Source organism: Dysidea avara, chromosome 4 (assembly GCF_963678975.1).
Source record: "Dysidea avara chromosome 4, odDysAvar1.4, whole genome shotgun sequence".
Lineage (NCBI taxonomy): Eukaryota > Metazoa > Porifera > Demospongiae > Dictyoceratida > Dysideidae > Dysidea > Dysidea avara.
The window spans coordinates 448,131-468,136 of record NC_089275.1 but is presented as its reverse complement, the minus strand read 5'-3'; the positions used below and the strand labels follow the sequence as shown (position 1 = coordinate 468,136).

At 38.8% G+C, this 20,006-nt stretch overlaps 1 protein-coding gene across 5 annotated transcripts in view; it reads left to right on the top strand.

Annotated features, from left to right (window-relative positions):
• LOC136254725 (nuclear pore membrane glycoprotein 210-like) overlaps positions 1-17,998 on the top strand; it is an 81,529-nt gene extending 63,531 nt beyond the window's left edge. For all 5 annotated transcript variants that reach the window (XM_066047463.1, XM_066047461.1, XM_066047462.1 and 2 more), the window contains 20 exons: positions 4,316-4,359; positions 4,407-4,577; positions 4,747-4,909; positions 4,956-5,062; positions 5,108-5,212; positions 5,261-5,368; positions 5,414-5,542; positions 8,024-8,151; positions 8,206-8,416; positions 8,789-8,965; positions 9,015-9,095; positions 9,931-10,059; positions 10,599-10,837; positions 10,885-11,062; positions 11,112-11,287; positions 11,734-11,818; positions 11,872-11,998; positions 15,603-15,739; positions 15,785-16,366; positions 17,383-17,998. In XM_066047463.1, the coding sequence (XP_065903535.1) occupies positions 4,316-4,359; positions 4,407-4,577; positions 4,747-4,909; positions 4,956-5,062; positions 5,108-5,212; positions 5,261-5,368; positions 5,414-5,542; positions 8,024-8,151; positions 8,206-8,416; positions 8,789-8,965; positions 9,015-9,095; positions 9,931-10,059; positions 10,599-10,837; positions 10,885-11,062; positions 11,112-11,287; positions 11,734-11,818; positions 11,872-11,998; positions 15,603-15,739; positions 15,785-16,366; positions 17,383-17,952 (3,647 nt within the window). In that variant the 3' untranslated portion in view covers positions 17,953-17,998. The remainder of the gene's footprint in view (positions 1-4,315; positions 4,360-4,406; positions 4,578-4,746; positions 4,910-4,955; positions 5,063-5,107; positions 5,213-5,260; positions 5,369-5,413; positions 5,543-8,023; positions 8,152-8,205; positions 8,417-8,788; positions 8,966-9,014; positions 9,096-9,930; positions 10,060-10,598; positions 10,838-10,884; positions 11,063-11,111; positions 11,288-11,733; positions 11,819-11,871; positions 11,999-15,602; positions 15,740-15,784; positions 16,367-17,382) is intronic.
• The last annotated feature ends 2,008 nt before the right edge of the window (positions 17,999-20,006 follow it).

Here is a 20,006-nt window from a genome sequence, read left to right as displayed (position 1 = left end):
GAGGGTTATTCCTTGCTAGTATAAAGGTTATCCCCACCGAATTATTATGAATAATAATAATAATAATATATTTCAATTACAGAAATATTAAATAATGTAGATGCGGTTCCAATCATAGTCAACTGTGCAGTTCTTGGAGTACATGTTTGTGAGGACCAGCATGACCTGCAGTAATGACAATCAAAATGCCTTTAAATATCTGCACTTAATTAATTATTTATTTATGTAGTTGTAAACTGCTCCATCATGCAATGACAATTCTGCAATAATCTAATACAACACAACTACAAGAGGTGGTGTGGTTGTTCTTTGTATCTCTCCTCTTCACAATATGGCCACGTCTATTTACAATATCTTTTTCACCCTTGTCTCTATGACTTTTAAGTTCAGTGTAAAGCTTCTTGTTCTCTTTCCTTTCTTGCAGGCTCAAGCCAGAAGATAAATAACCTTTTGGAAAGTAGGATCATTCTTGAGATCACGAGCACGTTTTAAACAAGTTCATTTTGTCCTTTCATCAGTAACTACAACTACAATAGATCGTGGGGCATTTTCTCTGTGTTTGCCAAACCTTAATACTTTGTAAATCTTAGCATCGGAGACTGATAACTTGTCTTTTATTAATCTCTTGGTGTCAGCAGATATCCCTTCATTGAACAGAAGATTGAACAGAAGATTGTACAGGTTCGGGAAGGTTATGAACCATAGGATTACGTCTTCTCCTGTCTCAATCGCTAATTTCACTAACAATACTTACAACTTGGTTATTTACAACAGATGAATACAACTCTGGTTTAGATGCATTGCCACTTTCTTCATCATCCTCATTACTAACTTCCATCATAACACCTGGGGCCATTGCCTCATCCTCTAGGATCTTACAATGGTTTGAGAAAGAGCTTTGAGTATTATTTAATGTCTTAGCTATATCTTCAACCATCTTGTTCAGAGACTTGACCACTGTGTTGTTATTGTCATTAACACAACTTGTAATTTCCTTGGTAGATGAACTGGACATGTGACATGTGACTGTAAGTCTGAAGTTGTCACAAAGTTTACAGAACCAGTGTACTCTTAACTCACTGTATTGTCTGATGCAGTGGATCACCTCAGATGGTACCTTCTCACACTTACTACATAACCACATCTCTCAATGCTCTCATTAAATGAGGTCCTTTACATTGCCAGTGTATCAGTCATGTACGTTGTCATAAGTGGTGCTGTCCTCTAACTCCTGTAGCTACTTCTGAGTAACTCATTTTTCTGCTGGGGATGGGTGTTGTGTTCAGGATGGTTACGCTTCAAACTACACGTCGTAACTGGCATTTCTCCGATTCATCTTGAACAAAGACTATTCAACACCTCGACCTCACCTGAAGAAGTTGTGGTAACTAGGCTCCACCATCCCAGAAGGGGAGTTCCCTATAACAGTGTTAATCCTCGTGTTAAAAACAAGGGCAGAAAACGTCTTCAGTAAGGGACCAAGACAACAGAGAATTTAAAGCAGCGATTCTCACAATTGAATTAGCTGGCTAAAATGACAAGGGTAGCTAATTGTAAGTTGAAATCAAAACTATCAAGGTAAACGTTTCTCCTTGATCTGATCTAAAATGCTACTACAATACCGGCTGGTCTCACATGACCAGATAGACAGTACTTCAAAACTTTATTCTATCAGGAAACCTCTATACAATATATAGTGCTGCAACAAATATTTGGACATTTGTTAGAATGCAGGTAGCGTAACAACCAATTATTGTAATATAGATTATGGAGTGCTATAACTTTGGAAGCGAAAGTCGCACAGACGTCCGACTTGGACCAAAAATATAGGCTCCTCTTATTACGTGTAGTTTTGTAGACACTTAGCATAGTTTGTTAGAAGCCAGCAGTGTATCATTGCAAAACAAGATTTACCTATTATCATCAGGCGTAACATAATATCGTCACCGCAATCAGTAGACTACCGTATAGCGGGAAATTTTTGAAAGGTTAAATTTTCGAAAAAGTGCTTGATTGGAAATTCGAAAAAATACTTTCAAAACAATGTCTCTTTACCGTACCGCACCGTAGATAATTAATTCACGGAGGAAGCTAACAGTGGCTGCGTTGATCACATACATAGCTGCTTTAATTGTTCAGTACAGCTAGATAAACGTTCAATCTGGTTTTGATAGAATCTCGTATAGCTATCCTAGGGTCTTCCTTCGTAGGTTGAACCATGTTGTTTGGCGGACTTCGCCTCAGTGGCCTGCGGATCGAGCCATAGCTAAGTACATGGCGTTTTCCAGCCCATATAGATGTTTGCTGATAATTATAGTCTTTCCTAGTAATTTCTGGTCTCTTGAGCTCTTATAGGCTTCAAGGCTCGTGGTGTCATTCGTGCTCGCTCATATGCGCGTGCGCGTGGTAGCTATAGCTATATATGGCAAGCTACTTGTGTGTCGCCCAGTGCCTAGCTATAATACATTAGGCCTATAGCTAATTGATATTAGTAGAAACTATGCATGCGTGCACTCGCAAAAATCATTTATATATACCCAGCTATACTTTCTTTGTCACTTCAAAGCCGGGATGTACTATTTTCGAAAAAATATTTTCGAAAACACATTGTTATTTTCGAATTTTTTGAAAATTTAACCTTTCGAAAATTTCCCGCTATATGGTATATCAATTACTGTCAGTTACCAGTTCAGTGCTCTATATCTTGTTTACAGTATCTTGTTTACAGTGAGTGGTAACAATTATTCAAAAATATCCACGTGTTCTGTTCGCATTCTAACCCTTTTATCTGTAATTTGAAAGCAGTAGCATCAATTACCAGGTCAGTGTGATCTTTCAAGTGACACTGTTACATACACACATACACACATACACACTACATACATTTAAATGAGTAGAACAGTTCACTGAACTTAACGTAGCTATCATTTCAGCTGTAATTTAATAATGTTAGTGTAGTACAGTGTTCATGAGTCCATTGCACACACACAACACACGCACACAGATGGACGGACACACAACACACGCGCACACACAGAGCTAGGATTCACTGCATATTTTGTTCATACAAATCAATCATCACAACTTTCTCAGCAAACAGCAAATTGTTCTAGCAGTACTTGAAGCACATGTAAACAAAGGCTGGATCTTTGAGGACAGTTATGGTATTGCTACTTAACTGCTTTACCTCGTAACTGCTGTATTGTAGTGATCGGCTGGTAACTGCAGTGACTCTCTACTGGATTTTTCTTCACCCATTAAATTAATATGCATCCACCCACTGTATTACTGATGTCATACTGGTACTTCTACTATCTTTTTCTTTGGCTGGTAGTTAGCAAGATTTGTTTCTTTTGCACATCTCTTCATCCAAGAAGTACAACCAGCTTTTGGCTCCTGTTATAACTACCTGTAGTTGTTTCCACTAAAATATTGCTCCCCTCAGGTTGTGTATGGCTGGGGTCCAGGATTACTGCCATGTCTCACTACCCTTCCAAAATTCCATCTTGTAGTGTCATTCTTGAGACAACACACTCACATACAACATCCCTACTACCCTCCACAACTTTATAGTTGGAGTTATATGCTCTTCTGTCCGTATCCTTTGATGCTGTGAAGGATTGGTGACTCAGTGCCGGTGAAGGATCTACTTTGAGGCTTCCCACGTAGCCTTCTTTCCGTTTGTTCAAACCTTCAAAACTGTCATCTCTTATTAAGTCACTTCACAGTATCAGCCCACGTACTTCACCTATTGGGAGAAATATTTGTAGAAAAAGAATGAATAATAACCTACAGTAGATTTGCCTTGCTTTGTCTAGGCAAGATATCCAAATTTTGAGATATTTACTGTAAACACAACCAGTTTTATTTTTATAAAGTATTGTGACGATAATAGGTGACTGGTGATAATTGGTTGCTTATGCTAACAAAATATTAGTGTGTTAGAAAATTGATGCAAAGCCAGCCTATGGCTGGATTTTGGATATACAGTTACAAAAACAAGTGATACAGTATCTAATTCAAAAACAGCCGAGCTGTAAAAAAAGATTGCGGCCACCAGGATGGCTGTGATGGTAGGTTAATGGCAATTTTTTTTAATAATGACAATTCTTGTGAATTTAGTGCTGCCTTTTCTTTGCACCAAATCATGTTAATTTTTTTGTTGTTGTCATTTACCTATCAAATACTCTAATAGAACATACGACCTATCAAATACTCTAAGAGAACATACACCAACTGAGCTGTCATTTCCAATTGTGGGTCTGCCTATATGGTGTGACATACACTGCTCATGTGATGTCATGTGATCTTGTAGGTCATCACAAGTTTTATGTGGTCTGCAGACAACTAAGAGCTCAGGTGATCTGGTGTGGTCTAATTAGAATATTGGTTGTAGTGTCCTGTAGATATTGACTGTTACCGTCGGCAACAAGCCAACTAAGAACAACAAGTTTCCGGCCAATGAAACATCTTCAGTTACTATATCATGTGATCTACCAGTTACCATGATGATTAAACCAGCAGTGCCTTTGCCTGTAGATTGCCTGTTGCTACCAGCAACCTTATCTGACCCTCTGGTGAGTAATAACATAGAGCCTTTCTTATAAAGAACACTGTAAAAGACAATTGTTTATAAGACACAGTTTTGGAGTATACTATCAGTATCGATACAATTTTTCTTCAGAACAAGAAGACAACCTCATTATCTACTACATCACCATGATAACTAGTCCTTATCTTTTGTAGGTTATCCCAGTATATGGTGGTCATCAATTAGAATTAGAGTTGACAGTGTTCAATGATGATGGACTGGAATTTGATAACTTCACCTCGTTAGGGTGGGAGTGGTCCCCTGCTGACCACACCCACTTGTCTGTCAATGATAACATTGTACATCACAGAAACCATGGTAACCTTTTCATGTGTGCTGGTGTTGTGTTCACACCTTGTTGTAGCCATAGTGACGGTGTTGCCTGGTAACCAACTAGGATCAATTATCCTTATTGGCTCATGTGATCACCATCAACATGATTACATCACTAATGAGGGGATCTCCTTCGAGGTAATTATGTTGTTTTTGTTTACAAGTTACATTGTATGTTACTAGGACCCGTTCTCACCTGGTGTAAACTACTCGATCACTATTCAAATTATTGCACATCATCACATAGAACCCGATCATGTTGTGGTATTCAATCACCATGACAACCAGGTGTGTTGAGATGTGCTGTTTATAATTGTTGCTAGTGTACACTTGTAGGTAACTATGGCGATAATGGGAGGGTCAGGCTACTTCAAAGTGGTGGATCACCTGAGCCAACAGCCAGTTGCTAAGATACAGTTTGATCAAAAGAACCAATCAGTGACGGTACATGTATATGGTCACATCCACACTTTCAACTTCATTATGCAGGCAGTACCACTTAGAGCTGGTGAGATTACCATAGCGATCAAGGATAGCTGTTTACCATCATCAAAAAAAGCCGAAGCAGTGCTGGTTGTGTCTGATGTTCATTCCATTGATGTTACCATGGCTACTAAGGTGTGTTGTGGTAGTGCGCTTAGAATCATAACTTTAATCTCTCATATAGTAACAACAGGTACATGGAAATTCTTTTTTTCCTTATACAGTGGAACCTCAGTTATCTGAACCCCTTGGGACCAGGGGTAGTCCATAAGTCTGAAAGTCCTTATCTCTGAAACTGTGTATATACAACCTTAAAATAGCGTGAAGAATTTAAAAAAAAAAATTATTAGCATTTTCAACTACTCTAATAGAACAGTCACTACTCTAATAGAGCAGTCATATCCATAGTTCAGTTAATCGAGAATCTGGATAAGTGGGGTCTGGATAACTGAGGTTGCACTGTACTTGTTTATTTATACTTTTTGTATAATTATAATTATGGCCCCATACATCTCATCAATAGTAATCTTTCATCTGAGAACATGTTCCAACTATTAATGGTTGTTACATTTCAGCTATATACAGCATGTTTGGCCCGTTACTCGGCATGAAGAACAGTACAAGAAATGTCTCTGCAATCAATCCAGTTGCTATGGAAATTATTGATAGTAAACAAACGTAGGGAAGACATTGTGCACTGCTACAAATTGACACCTTCGGTTGTCAATAAAAAGAAATGGGACACAGAAGAGTGCAAAGGTAAGTCCATGATGTGTGTGTTGTATGTACTGTGGTAATCCAGAAGACACATCTCAGGATGAGGTAACATCTACCAGTGAAAAACTCAAACCTGTATGTAGTCTTTAGCCATTATTGAGTTAACTTGTCTGAAGGCTTCAGTTAAGACAGTCAATAGAAAATTTTCACTAATGTGTTTTATTGTAGCGTTATTGAAAGTGTGTTAAGTTGTACTGAAGGCACTTTTGGGCTTCTAACCAATATTGCCAGAGTGTCACTAATGCTACCACTAATGTCATTTTCACCTCCTGTATATGCTTTCCAAATAGTTAGACTGCTCTATAATTAGAGTATCTCAGTCTTTATAAAGGCATGTACCTTGACCTCATTCTAATACTGTGACTGCTTTATTAGAGTGACTGCTCTATTAAGTACCTCGACCTTGGTATACTAAAAGATTTTGGAGGGGAGATCAAAAGCCCCCTTTTACTCACAGTATCCGCCCCTGTACCATAAGCATATTATATAGTAGTGTTCATTTGCTGTCGGTAAAGATAAAATTACACTAATTACATTTGCAACCCATATATATATTAGAGCTGAGTGATACTACCATTTTAGTATCACGATCGATACTAAAGGCACTATTCACGATACTGAATAGTTCACGATACTTACAAATATGTCAATCATAGCTGGTGCTACATAGTGTATTGCTCAGTATTCCTGCAGGAAGTCCTTATAGGTGATAGCAAACTAGCCACTATCATCCTTGTTTACAGTAACAGTTATTGTAACACATGCTTTGAAGTTATGTTATGGTGTTCACACCTCTCTGCAGGGGTAACCAGGTTATGACTTACAAGGATTCTTGAGCCTAGTACAGCATAACATGGTTTTTAATGTACAGGCATGGTATCACGATAATTAATAACAAAATATCGCGATATCGATACTTTCAAAATATCGCGATATATCGCTAAAGCGGTAGTATCGCTCAGCCCTAATATATATATAGGAGTAATTTTGCATACTCCTACACAAAATGTCTCCTATATATAGAGGAGTGCTTGTACTGAAATAGTGTACCCCTACGCCAAGCAGCATCCCTCTATACTATAGGAGACATTTTGCGTAGGGTATGCAAAATTTATTCAAAGTGTCCTCATCATACAGTATGATAGTACTGTATAGTAGGGATCACAAAGGTGTGGGCATGTCCCCTGAAAAACATCATCCAAAAACCAGCCTCCCTCTTCCCTGACGATGATGAGGCAGTATTGCTTGCATGTGCACTCGTGTGGCTTCTTGTTCTATAGTGCTACATGTACATATAGGATTTCTATTTGTTTATATACTGAGCAAGAAGGCTTTTACATGTAAATTAATACCTCATTGTAAATAATAGTATTTTTGCCATACTATTATCGGTAGTAATATCAGTTTGTAGAGCGTTGGTGCCAATTATTGATATGGTAGAAATTGCCATATCGGCAACTGATCCAATTAGCGAGCCAATTATCGGTGCATCACTGAGCATAATGGATACTTCACTTTTCAGATGATAATTGATATAGCTGGGGTGCACGACACCATTTCTTTCTTTTGGTGTGGTATGTGTGGTGGGTTCACCAGTGAGGCACGACACCATTTCTTTCTTTTGGTGTAGTAAGGTGCACAAAATGTCTCCTATAGTATAGAGGGATGCTGCTTGGTGTAGGAGTACACTATTTCAGTACAAACACTCCTCTATATATAGGAGACATTTTGTGTAGGGGTATGCAAAATTACTCCTATATATATATATGGGGGTGCGAATCTAATTAGCGTAACCTTGTACATTACCCATTTGCTGTTTAATAGTAACTTGTTAAACAGGTCAAACTGGATCATTCTATACAAGCTGTTGTCAAGGTGATAGACTGTAATGGGCAGCCATTTTCGTCTAAGCAACTAGATCACATGACCCTACTACCACACCCCCATACTGCCCACATTACTGTCAAGTTAGTCAATTTACTGTTGTCGTGGTAAGTATTGATGAAGTCTTGTAATTGTAGGAGGATGTTGCCACACCCTATTGCTGATATAGCCAATCAGAGTGCAGCATTTCAAGTACATGGTGTTGCCATAGGAACCACACAATTGTCATTCAATGTTACAACACGTACCGGTCAGGCAATCCCCAGTAGATCTTGTGATCTGCAAGTCTACTCTGACCTAAGGCTATCCCCTCGAGTGATGACCTTGTTACCTGGAGCTTGTGGTCAGGTGTGTGTGTGTTTGTGTGTGTGTGTGTTGTGTGTGTGTGTGTGTGTGTGTGTGTGTGTGTGTGTGTGTGTGTGTGTGTGTGTGTGTGTGTGTGTACGTACCATGTACGGTACTTCAGTATTATTGTAGCCGGTTGAGTCCCTGCCAAAACACTAGAGGTGAACTATCAGCAGCTTTCTACTGGAAAAGTATCTTTGTATACCAAGTGCATGCCACATAACTCAGTGTTCTTATCTTTATCAAAACATGTACAGTTCCAGTGTTTCATAGAGCCTCTATAGCAGATGATGGCACATGAGGGCTCAGTTAAATGCAAACTGACGGTAGTGTCATGTTAGTCAATCCACTTCCATATTTTTACTTGTTCCACAGATCAGTTGGACTGGTGGACCAGCTGGTGTAGATGTGGTTTTCTCTATTGGTAGTGTTGCTATAGCAACTGTGAACAGTACTGGACTAGTGGAAGGTGTGGTCCCTGGCAACACCACAGTAACTGGCCAAGCACAAGAGAGAGACCTGGACACCAATGACATCATCGTGTACTCTGAGGTGTGTTCTAATAGTTTGGTGTAGTGTTGTTGAGTTGTCATGACAACAGGATACCATAGTGATACAGGTAGTCCAACTGACAGGTGTTAAGATATGGCTTCCCTCTTCACAACTTCTAGAGGATACTACAGTAAGTGATATAATAATGAGATGGAGCACTTGATGTGTATTATAGTGTACAATTTCTGGTTGACCGGGGTTCCTGTTTGCCACTCCTAGTAACAGTGTAATTACTAGCCACCCACACTGGTTTAGCTTTTGCACTACAACAATGTTTACTGGACTAGTAACCATTTCCATGACTAGTTAAACTTGTTACATTGTTAGTGTTCTTTAGGGTGAATCACACATCACTCAACCTCTCCTGTCTGTTGTGCTACAAGTTGTTAGATTCCACATTCTTATCATACAGTACAATAGTACGCGTGGCCCAAAAAGCTTCAGTTTTCCCTGACAACGATGAAGCAGTTTTTATTGGTTATATAAAACTAACTTGTAACAAGTGTACTATTATAGCTGGGGGGGTAGGACATGATGTCGCAATGCATATACTTTCGCGTAATTTCCAATGATAATTACATGATGAAAAACTAATGTACCAGCTACTTGCATCATTGTAGATGCCAAACTCGATTGTATTTACTACTAACCAGTAAGAATACAGCGAACAATAACACAGGTACCTGAAATTACAACAAACATTTATTCTAAATAATGCACTACTGCAATATTCATCATCATATCGTCGGGGCTCACCAGGGCTTAGTAGATAAAATGATTTCTACACTAGTGAAGTTATATTTCCGAAAAGAATCACAGCGCTAATCTTCATGGTTTACTAGAACTAAAACCTATGGCAAAATGTACAGTACGCAAACGTCACGCAATTATTGTGATGTCATGTCCTACCTCCTCTGATTATAGCTGTGGTATGTATGATGACATCATCAGGGTAATCCCCACAGGTATCCATCAGAGCTCACGGTGTTAATGGAGAGACGCCGTTTGCCTTTGCTGGTGTTACTAAGCAACTGAAGTTCCGCTGGACAGCTGGCATTATGAACATCCAGTCGTTGAGCTCCGTCTATGTGGAGGTGGGTGTGGTTACTAGGTCATGTGATTATTGGGTAGGTGTGGCTCCTTGGTTATATGTGGTCAAAATTCTGCAAATTTGAAATTCAAAACTAATATTTCATCATGAAAAGGTTTGAAGTGTAACTATTCATTGTACCTAAAGAATACATGTCAAACATATTGTAATTGACTACTTCACTAGATCTAGACGTCACACATAAAACTTGTTATATCTAGTGAACAGAGGAACTCTCTAAGTATAGCTCTAAAAATTATGGAGTGATATAACACCTCGTCATTGTGTTTATGAATACATACCTGATCAGTCTGATGAAATTATATGTGTACAAAAGTGATTTAATTGGTACAAAACTCTGAGCTTGCGCTTTTTTGTAAAGTTTTCATGAAGAGTGATCTGAATATTGAGTCTGCCCCACTCAACCCCATACAACTATTGATTGTCACATGAAATACCTAAAGAACAGTTCAATTAATTTAAGACAGTGCTTAGAGCATGTCAAACCTCCTCTGGTGGTGATTTATGTTTTTGTCATCTTAGGGAGGTGTGTCACTGGTGGAAGAAGGAGCACCCATTGCTAGGTTACACGCTCGACAACCAGGTGTGGGTGTGGTCCAAGTTACCATGGAGTGTAGCCATGGGATATGTGTACCGGGACTGGATCGTCTTAGTGATGAACTGCAAGTTACCGTGTTACCACGACTACAACTACTATATCCCAGCAACTGTGGACACCTCCTGTTGCCTAGCAATGGTGTTGCTAAGATACAAACTAATAGGTTTGAAATTGATGCAATGAGATTATCTGATCTTACATCACTTTTAGAGATGGCATGTCTAAGATGAGTTACAAGCTGTTGTCTGCTAGCAACCAGTTTCGATCAATTATTGTGACATCATCTGGTGAAGTGCAAGCTGGATCATCAGTTGGTCATGCTGTTGTCATGGTAACATCACATGAATTAAATTCTGGATTTAACCAATCGGTGATGGCACATGTGGAGGTGGGTGTACAACCATTGGTTTAGAATAGCCAATATGCCCCACCCCCAGGTCCAACCAATCAAAAGCCTGTCATTAATGCCACTAAGCCTCACCCATGCTCCACCCACCAACAAGGAGTATTTGTTTCCCCTGGGATATACTGTGCAGTTTGTGGTCAATCTCCATGACAACCATGGTCGTACCATGGCTAATGTACCTGTAAATTTAGACCACACAGTACACCGGTGAGTGTCTGTTTGTGTGTAGTGACCAGTTATGTGTAATGTCTGTGCCGGTGTGGTGTGTATCCATCCATCTGTACGTAGTGTGTACTTGTAGTGTCAATCTGTGTACTGTATGCATTAGCCTCATCATTGCTTCTTGTTGTGATTTTGTGATGGAATGCTGTACTCAGCAGGTTATAAAGTGGAGCTTGTCTAAGCCAGCCACCTATGTTAGACGAATTGGTATATAGATGTCTCATTTGGGAAATTTATAGTTGGCCATTATAGAGATGTGTTAGGTAACTGCCATGAAATGTTTATAATCTTTCACAAGATAAACAAAGTTGCTAAATATTTATTCATGTGACAATGTGTAATTGAATTCTTGTATTCTACAATAAGATAGTAGATATTGTACGTTGCCATGTACACAGATTACAGTATGGTGTTCTTAACATCATGTGTAGTAATGATATTGTGGATGTGTCCAGTCGTCATGGTAACAACACACTTGCTGTCAAGGCAACCAAACCAGGACAGGTGATACTGAAAGTAAACCTGTTGATTCAGTTTAATGTGTTGTAATTATGTGATTCCCTACACAGGTGTGGTTGTCAGGACAACCAATGACTTCAGACTATATTCACATCAGTGTGGGATATGCTATCATACCATCACTAGCTGTTAGTCATGTTGGTACCAGGATGTGCTTTATGACTCATCTCACTGAAGGTGTGCTAAATAAGGGTGTGTCTTAATAGTAAGAGTGGTCTTGTGTAAGCCATCTCCTCCTGGTACTACAAATATGTGTTGAATTCCTATGTGTTGATTTTTTGTCAGTTGACCCTTACCCAAATGTTATTAGCTAGTAAGCAAAGTTCCTTCACTATTGTACAGAAAAATTTGGATTTTCAACTAGAGTAGGGACCACAGCACATCAATAAAAAGTACTGAAACAAGCTGGAGTAGTGCACGATATTAAATCACAGTAAAGCAATAAGTTATAGTTATATCCTGGTACGAGGGTGATATCATTGTTATTACACAAGTCCGAGGCGGAGCCGAGGACGAGTGTAATAACAATGATATCATCCAAGTATACGGGATGTAACTAATTTATATCCCAGTGTGCGGGAGTGCGCAGAAGTTTACGGATAGTAAATTAAGTTCCGGTTTGAGTTCCTGTCACTGTGCTCAAGATTTCGTCCGAATTGTGTGGAGATTCTACTTCGTAGCCCCAAGAGAGATCTTACATACTGCCTACAAACTGTAGTGAAGGGCGGTGTTATGAAGCAGCGGTTCCAGGTACGATTCGCCTTCGTTAGAAGTTGGTATGGTGGTGTCGCGTGGTGTGCAAGAGAAAAATAAAGACCAACAAGTGGCTACCATAGTCTGAGATAGAACGATGAAGCTAGAGGAAGTTAGTTCTTCACCATAGTGACCGTTGGGAGTGATTGCTGGAGTGAAAATCGTCACGGACTATTCTTGACATTTGTTAAACTATCGTATTGGTAACTTGTAATGTTATTGTGTAAAGGGTTAACAGTTTTGTTGTAAGATTTAGGTAGTTTTAAGTGCTGTATTGGTGTGTTTTGTATCAATATTTCCTTATTTGGCTCTTTGTTCCATTGGTAAACAATGCCATTCGTGGTTATTATGATGTCACGAAAGAGACTGAGTGGCTCTGCAACAGGGTGATAAGTTAGTTATCACTGGGTGATAACTAATATATCGTACGGTAGCAGTGCCGCTCTGTCTAGCTGTATGGTAGTTGTAACGCAGCGCAGTGCTTTGATACTGCCACGCACTGGGATGTAAGAAGTGTTATATCCCTACTGTGCTCAGGATACTATAGCGGAAATGCAAAGTGGGGATATAACACTTCCTACATCCCAGTGCGTGGGAGTATCAAAGCGCCGCGCTGGGTTATAACTAACATACAGCTAGACAGAACGGCACTGCTACTGTACGATATATTAGTTTTCACCCTGTAGCGGAGCCACTCAGTCTCTTTCGTGACATCATAATAACCGCGAATGGCATTGTTTACCAATGGAACAAAGAGCCAAATAAGGAAATATTGATACAAAACACACCAATACAGCACTTAAAACTAGCTAAATCTTACCAAAAAAAACTGTTAATCTTTTGCACAATAACACTACAAGTTACCAATACGATAGTTTAACAAATGTCAAGAATAGTCCGTGACGATTTTCGCTCCAGCAATCACTCCCAACGGTCACTATGGTGAAGAACTAACTTCCTCTAGCTTCATCGTTCTTTCTCGGAGTATGGTAGCCACTTGTTGGTCTTTATTTTTCTCTTGCACACCACACGACACCACCATACCAACTTCTGACGAAGGCGAATCGTACCTGGAACCGCTGCTTCATAACACCGCCCTTCGCTACAGTTTGTAGGCAGTATGTAAGGTCTCTCTTGTAGCTACGAAGTAGAATCTCCACACAATTCGGACGAAATCTTGAGCACAGTGACAGGAACTCAAACCGGAACTTAATTTACTATCTGTAAACTTCTGCGCACTCCCGCACACTGGGATATAAAATAGTTATACCCCGTATACTCATTGTTATTACACTCGTCCTCGGCTCCACCTCGGACTCGTGTAATAACAATGATATCACCCTTGTACCGGGATATAACTATAACTTATTGTTTTACTGTGATTTACTATCGTGCACTACTCCAACTTGTTTCAGTACTCTTTATTGATGTGCTATGGTCTCTACTCTAGTTGAAAATTCCAAATTTTTCTGTGTACTGGTTTGTAAACTTTTTTTTGTAAATAATTATTATGACTGGTGAACCTGCGCATACCGCATCTAAAATGGTGCCGCATGCCCCAGTTATATCAATTATCATCTGAAAAGTGAAGTATCCATTACGCTTCGTTGTCAGTTATGTTCAACCTGTTACACAGCAGTACAAATCAAGAACTGTTTGAAAGCACCTCTGCTATCATAATAGCCGCTACAAAAAATATGGATGATTTTTGTTACAAAGGGAAGCCATCACGTGCTACCACTAAATATTGACACTTTTCACTGTCAGCAAAGATGAATGGGACACAAAGGAGGACACTGGTAAGTCCATGAAGAATGCATTGTATGTACTGCGGTATGCCAAAAGGTAACTGTGAAAAAATCAAGCCCATAGCTTTAGCCGTTATCGAGTTACACTTGTCTGAAGGCATCAGTCAGTTAGTAGAAAATTCCATTCCATAATTTATTTATTTTTTAATTCTGTAGCAACTTGTTGAAAGCGTTTCGGGTTGATCTGAAAGCTTGCTTGGGCTTAGTTTACCTGACCAATACTGCCTCATTGTCATCAGGGAAAATTAAGGCTGGTTTTGGGTGATGTGATGTACTCCTTTGTTGTCCCTACTATATGATTAGGACTCTATGTTGTCTGGTTAATCGGTGTATGATGGTAAAAGGGCTCATACACATAAGACCCACTTGTTATTGTACTAATAAAGCACTCACGCTGTGACAAATACTTTATTAGAACGATCAATCAGTTGAGATAATTATGTTGTATTTAAATAGCCATAGATATACAACGCCTAATAGGGATTGGAAATGGCGTCACATGCCAGAAATAGGCTTGTTTCGAATGTTACGGAAGGTTTCCATAATTTGTATCATATACTAATTGAATTGGCCCTAACGAAGTTTTAACAGTTTTGCAAGAGTGATTTAGAACCTAAGAGTGAAGTGTGCTACTATCCTACTAGCTTTGTTCCACAGCTTTGGCATTAGATTAAAGCTTGAAAGACAAACGGTTATGCTAGACAGCAGCTGTGCAGAGTTAAGAGAACAGAAACACGACGATACAACAACATCTAGCCAAGTTGTAACCAAGGAAATATGCAGCATTTAAACTAGAGGTGTGGCTTACAAACCATACTGTTCAATTCTAATGACCAGTGGGGTTCTAAAAAGCCACATATCGTCGATACCAGAAGGTGTACACAGCTACAGAAACGTACCTTGGTGTAGAAGTGATACCGAAACGGCATGATATGACAAGTTTCTTCTGTGGGAAAGGCCAGTCAGTGACTTCCACCAAAGCAACTTGTATCGCTCAACCTTAGAGGACTTTCTAAACCTACACTGATAGTCTACAGTAAAGAGAAATGTTGGTCTTCAAAGCAGTAACAAGCAAAACACGCCTCGTATCTAACCAGTGACGTCAATTGTACAGGTAGTATACTGGTCATGTGATGCTGTTTCCAATCCCTATTACAAGTTGTGTGTCTATGAAATAACAAACTATTATTTACCATGTTCCCTGGTCATGTGATCCACAGAGAGACAAGGAGACTGGTCCAGCGGTGACAGCAGTGTGGTTGCCATAGATACACTATCAGGGGTAGCTGTTGCTAAGTCAACTGGTCGTACAGCAATATACCATAAGATCAGAGATGTGATTGATACACACACTGAGGTAATAAATGTTCTTATTAGTGCACACCATTATGTGTTGTTATAGGTTACTGTTGCTAAGATACACAACATTACTGTTACTAATGGCAATCAACTCGGTCAATTTACTAATGTAATGACATCACAACCATATCATGTGATGATCACATTTCACCATGACAACAGTCACCATGGCAATGGAGCAACTTTCACTCCACTGATTACTAGCCCTCACCTGGCCTGTGTTAATGGATCAGGTGGGACCACACCTCCTACTGTCTATATACAACAGATTGGATTTGACTGTGTGCTGAGCATCAAGAGCCCCACCCACCCACAGATTAGCCAATCAGATGTTTCTAGTGCAGTCAGCGTATTTGACAACACAACTGGCACCAGTTATTGTCATTTAGTGCCCACCAATAATAAAGCCACCCTACGGCTTTTATCCAGTATCAATGACATCACAATGACACTACAAGTGAGAGCATATGACTTCACACAATCATACGAAGTGTTCTCAGAACTTGTAAGGATTCCCTTTGTACCAGCATTTGTACTGAGCAGTGAGGAGGTGTTGCTAGGATCATGTGATGCCAGTGCCAAGGTGGAAGTATGGGGTACACCTCAACAACTCAACAACATCCAGGTGAGTGGGCTACTGATATGTAACTGTATATATAGCGTAGCAAAACCTTGGAAGATTGTTGGTCTGTGCACAATATAACACTTAAAGTGAATTTAAAATCAGTGGGTAATGTAATCAGTAGGTAATGTAATCAGTGGGTAATGTAATCAGTGGGTAATGTAATCAGTTGGTAAAGAACATAGTTCCACAAAAATCTCATACAAGTTTGTTCCACACTAGTTGTTAATTATCACTCCAATCAATATATCCTTGGGCATCGTCATGTCTATAAGGAGTTTGAAAATCTTTGTTTCATCTGTACACAGGTTTGTTAACATTGCAGTGACAAATGAACTTGCCAATGATGTTTTTCATTAAACACACCTTGCCCCTCAAACACAGAAGCACATCTCATTCCTTAGTGTAGTCAGAAAATCTATCTTGATCTGCTGCATAAAACTGTGTCAAGATCAAGCTACTCTGATACAGCAGTCACAGCCACAAGTGTATTTCATAGCTATGCTCTAATGGAAAAATTAACAAACTGGTGTAATAAAAATTTTATAAATTAAAAGGTGAAGTAGGGTTCCAGCTATAGAACAAGAGATGATGGTAGCTATGAGGGAAAATCCCTACTTGTCATTGTAGCAATGAAAAATCCATATAATATCTATATATTGCTGGAACCCTACTTCTTTTTTAAATTAATATTTTTATTACACTAGTATATTAATAGGATAATATACAAAATAATTTACTCAGACCAATTGAAAATGTAAGCGTCAAATGTTCCTTGGTTGTTGTTTTTTTTTCAAGTGAAATTTTCTACTGCCTGACTGACTTTCTACTGTATTCAGGCAAACAGCTAAAAATGGAGCTTGAACCTGACTGGTACATTTTGTTATACCACAGCACATAGAATGTACACATCATGGACTTGCCTTGTCCTGTTTTGTTGTTTGTGTATTAAAGAATGAAATGGATTAAAGCATATTGATTGAACGGGTTAATCTGTTATCACTTTGTATTGTTTACAGGTGTCATCACATGATCATACTCTAATTGTTGCTCCCCCTCTACTCTATTCCACTAAAGCAGTCTACTCCATATCTCAGTCATCTCATGTGAATCGTGATGTCACACCTACCACTCAAGTACTATACTTGACCAGTTCTCTGACTGGTCAATCAGTGCAGCTCTCTGTGATGAGCCCCTCCTCCAGTTGTGCTAGCCAATCAGATCTGCCAGTATATGTGTCACCATCTCCATCAGCCACGCCCACTTCAGAACTGCACAAGTTAACATTTTTACAAGAAATACTTACTATTTTGGGGGAGGAGATGGTGGTAGTCATGGTAACCCTGTTGGTTGTATTGCTAGGATTTGTGGGTATATGTTGTTCATTATGGCGTCATGGTAACAGCAGTTCAGCCAATCAAGACGGCTTCTCATCTCACATCCCATCAGACTCTAGTCCAGCTGGTCAGCCACTCCCTCCTCTTTTGATGTCACAGGGTACACCATCACCACGGCAACAACCACATCAAAGAGCCAGTGCTTTCACCCCAACTAACAATTCTCCACACTATACACTCTACAACAATTAGCATCACATGATATTGTAATAAATAAATTTATGATGTGCTAATAATAGATTGTGCTAATTAGGGGTGGTAATAGTGGGCTTGTTTGTGGAGCTGTTCAGCCTTGAGAAAATTGTAGTTTAAATTTGTGATGTGATCCTGACAGTCTTATATGGCTGAACTATGAGGTGACAACTTGATGGAAACATTAACCCTACTGTAGACAGGTATGTAGCAATAATGGACAAGTAGAACTTCATGAAATTTTTATTGTGCTACAGTTATGCAACGTGTGTGGAAACTAGGACATATCCATATATGGGTAATGGTAAAAGTGACCAACCTTTCAATTAGATATGATGGTATGTAGGGATTAATTATTCATAATAGCACCATGCTCACATGAACTTAAATACAAAGCTGGCAGTCTAATGGTTGCTGTAATCCCCAAACACACGATGATCACTTGTATCAGTTGACAACTTGCTTATTAAGGAGAAATAATTTTAGTTTTACTGTATGTATGTACGTGTACTAAATCACACAACTAGCTTTGCCTACTCAATTATATTAGTTATTTAATAATATTATTATGATGTATTAATAATAAATTTATAGAGATCTAATTATGATCATTCTATAGTGTTTTACAAACCTCAGTGTTTGCCATACATCACTGTTGATCTCAAACCATACAACACCTCAAATTGATCTGATGTCAAGTATCAAAAGTTATATTATTATCCACCAGGCTAGAGCTCTTACTACCAAAGAACGCAACATGTTGCTTTCTTAGCTAACCCACACTAATAATCACCTCCATGATGAGATTGATGACATACAGTGGTTCATCCATTATCCAAATTGTAGATCTATTAGAGTAAGTGTATGTTTTTACTGTAACAAACCTCACTATACTTATACAAATAAAATGTCAGCTATACACAAAACACTTTATGTCTTTCAACACAGTGTGCCAGCCTGAAACTGCTCCTTGTAAAATCATGTCTGTTGTATGTTCTATTAGAGTATTTTAATTGTATCAGTTTCCTTTATCCAAACTTTCCTGTTATCTGAACACCAAATGAGTTCAGATAATGGAGGGATACTACTTGGTCCTAAGTATATTAAAGGAGAGAAAATAATTATTAAAATCGGTGATCATGGTGGGTGTGTCATAAACTTAATTTCTAACAGATCATGTGCTGTAGGTCATTTTAATGGCTCTCTATGGTAATGGGATGATCATGTGATCACACACAATACAACTCACCTAGTTAGACACAACTGATAAAATTATTCCTTTAAAGATGAAATGGCCTGATCAGGTAAGTTAGGGATTGATCGGCCTATACCAATCATAGCATAGCAGCTGCAGCTTCAGGTGGCAAATCTCCCCAGGGAGGGAAGTCCCTATTTAGCTACATAGCTTGCTACACTTCTGCTCTGAATACGGTGACTGCTTTATTAGTGTGATTGACTGCTCTATTAGAGTATTCAATCTAAGCGTAACCAGCTAGTTTTCAGAAACCTCATGGAGCCACCCCTGATTTTGTCATAGCTAAAACCATGCATACATCTATACTCTACAAATTAATGTATATATTTGTTGGTCAAGTTTCCCAGCAATTTTTGCACTTAAAAAGTAAACAAGTAACTACAAATAGTCAATTAAACAGCATTAAAACAGTCACTAAAAGTCCACCAATATAATTCATGGTATTATAGTAAAGTATATTGCTATGAAATAGCATCATACTTGTGTATGCATGAAGACAGTTCAGGGGGTGGCCGGATTTAGGAGGAGTTGGGATGTTCCAGCTTTTACGATTACCAGATAGCTACACCAAAGGCAATGGAAACAACAACAACACTGAAGGGGCTGAGCTCAAGGAATTAATGAGAATGGTCAGAATTATAAGAGCTGTTGAAATACTCTAATAGAACAATCAACTAATTTGAGTAATTCAGCTTATTTCCTTTCATAATTAGTTATTATAAATCACTGTAGCTAGCTATGATTACTAATAATTCTTGTTGTATAATCTGTATAGTTTTTATGTTGTAATTATTAATAG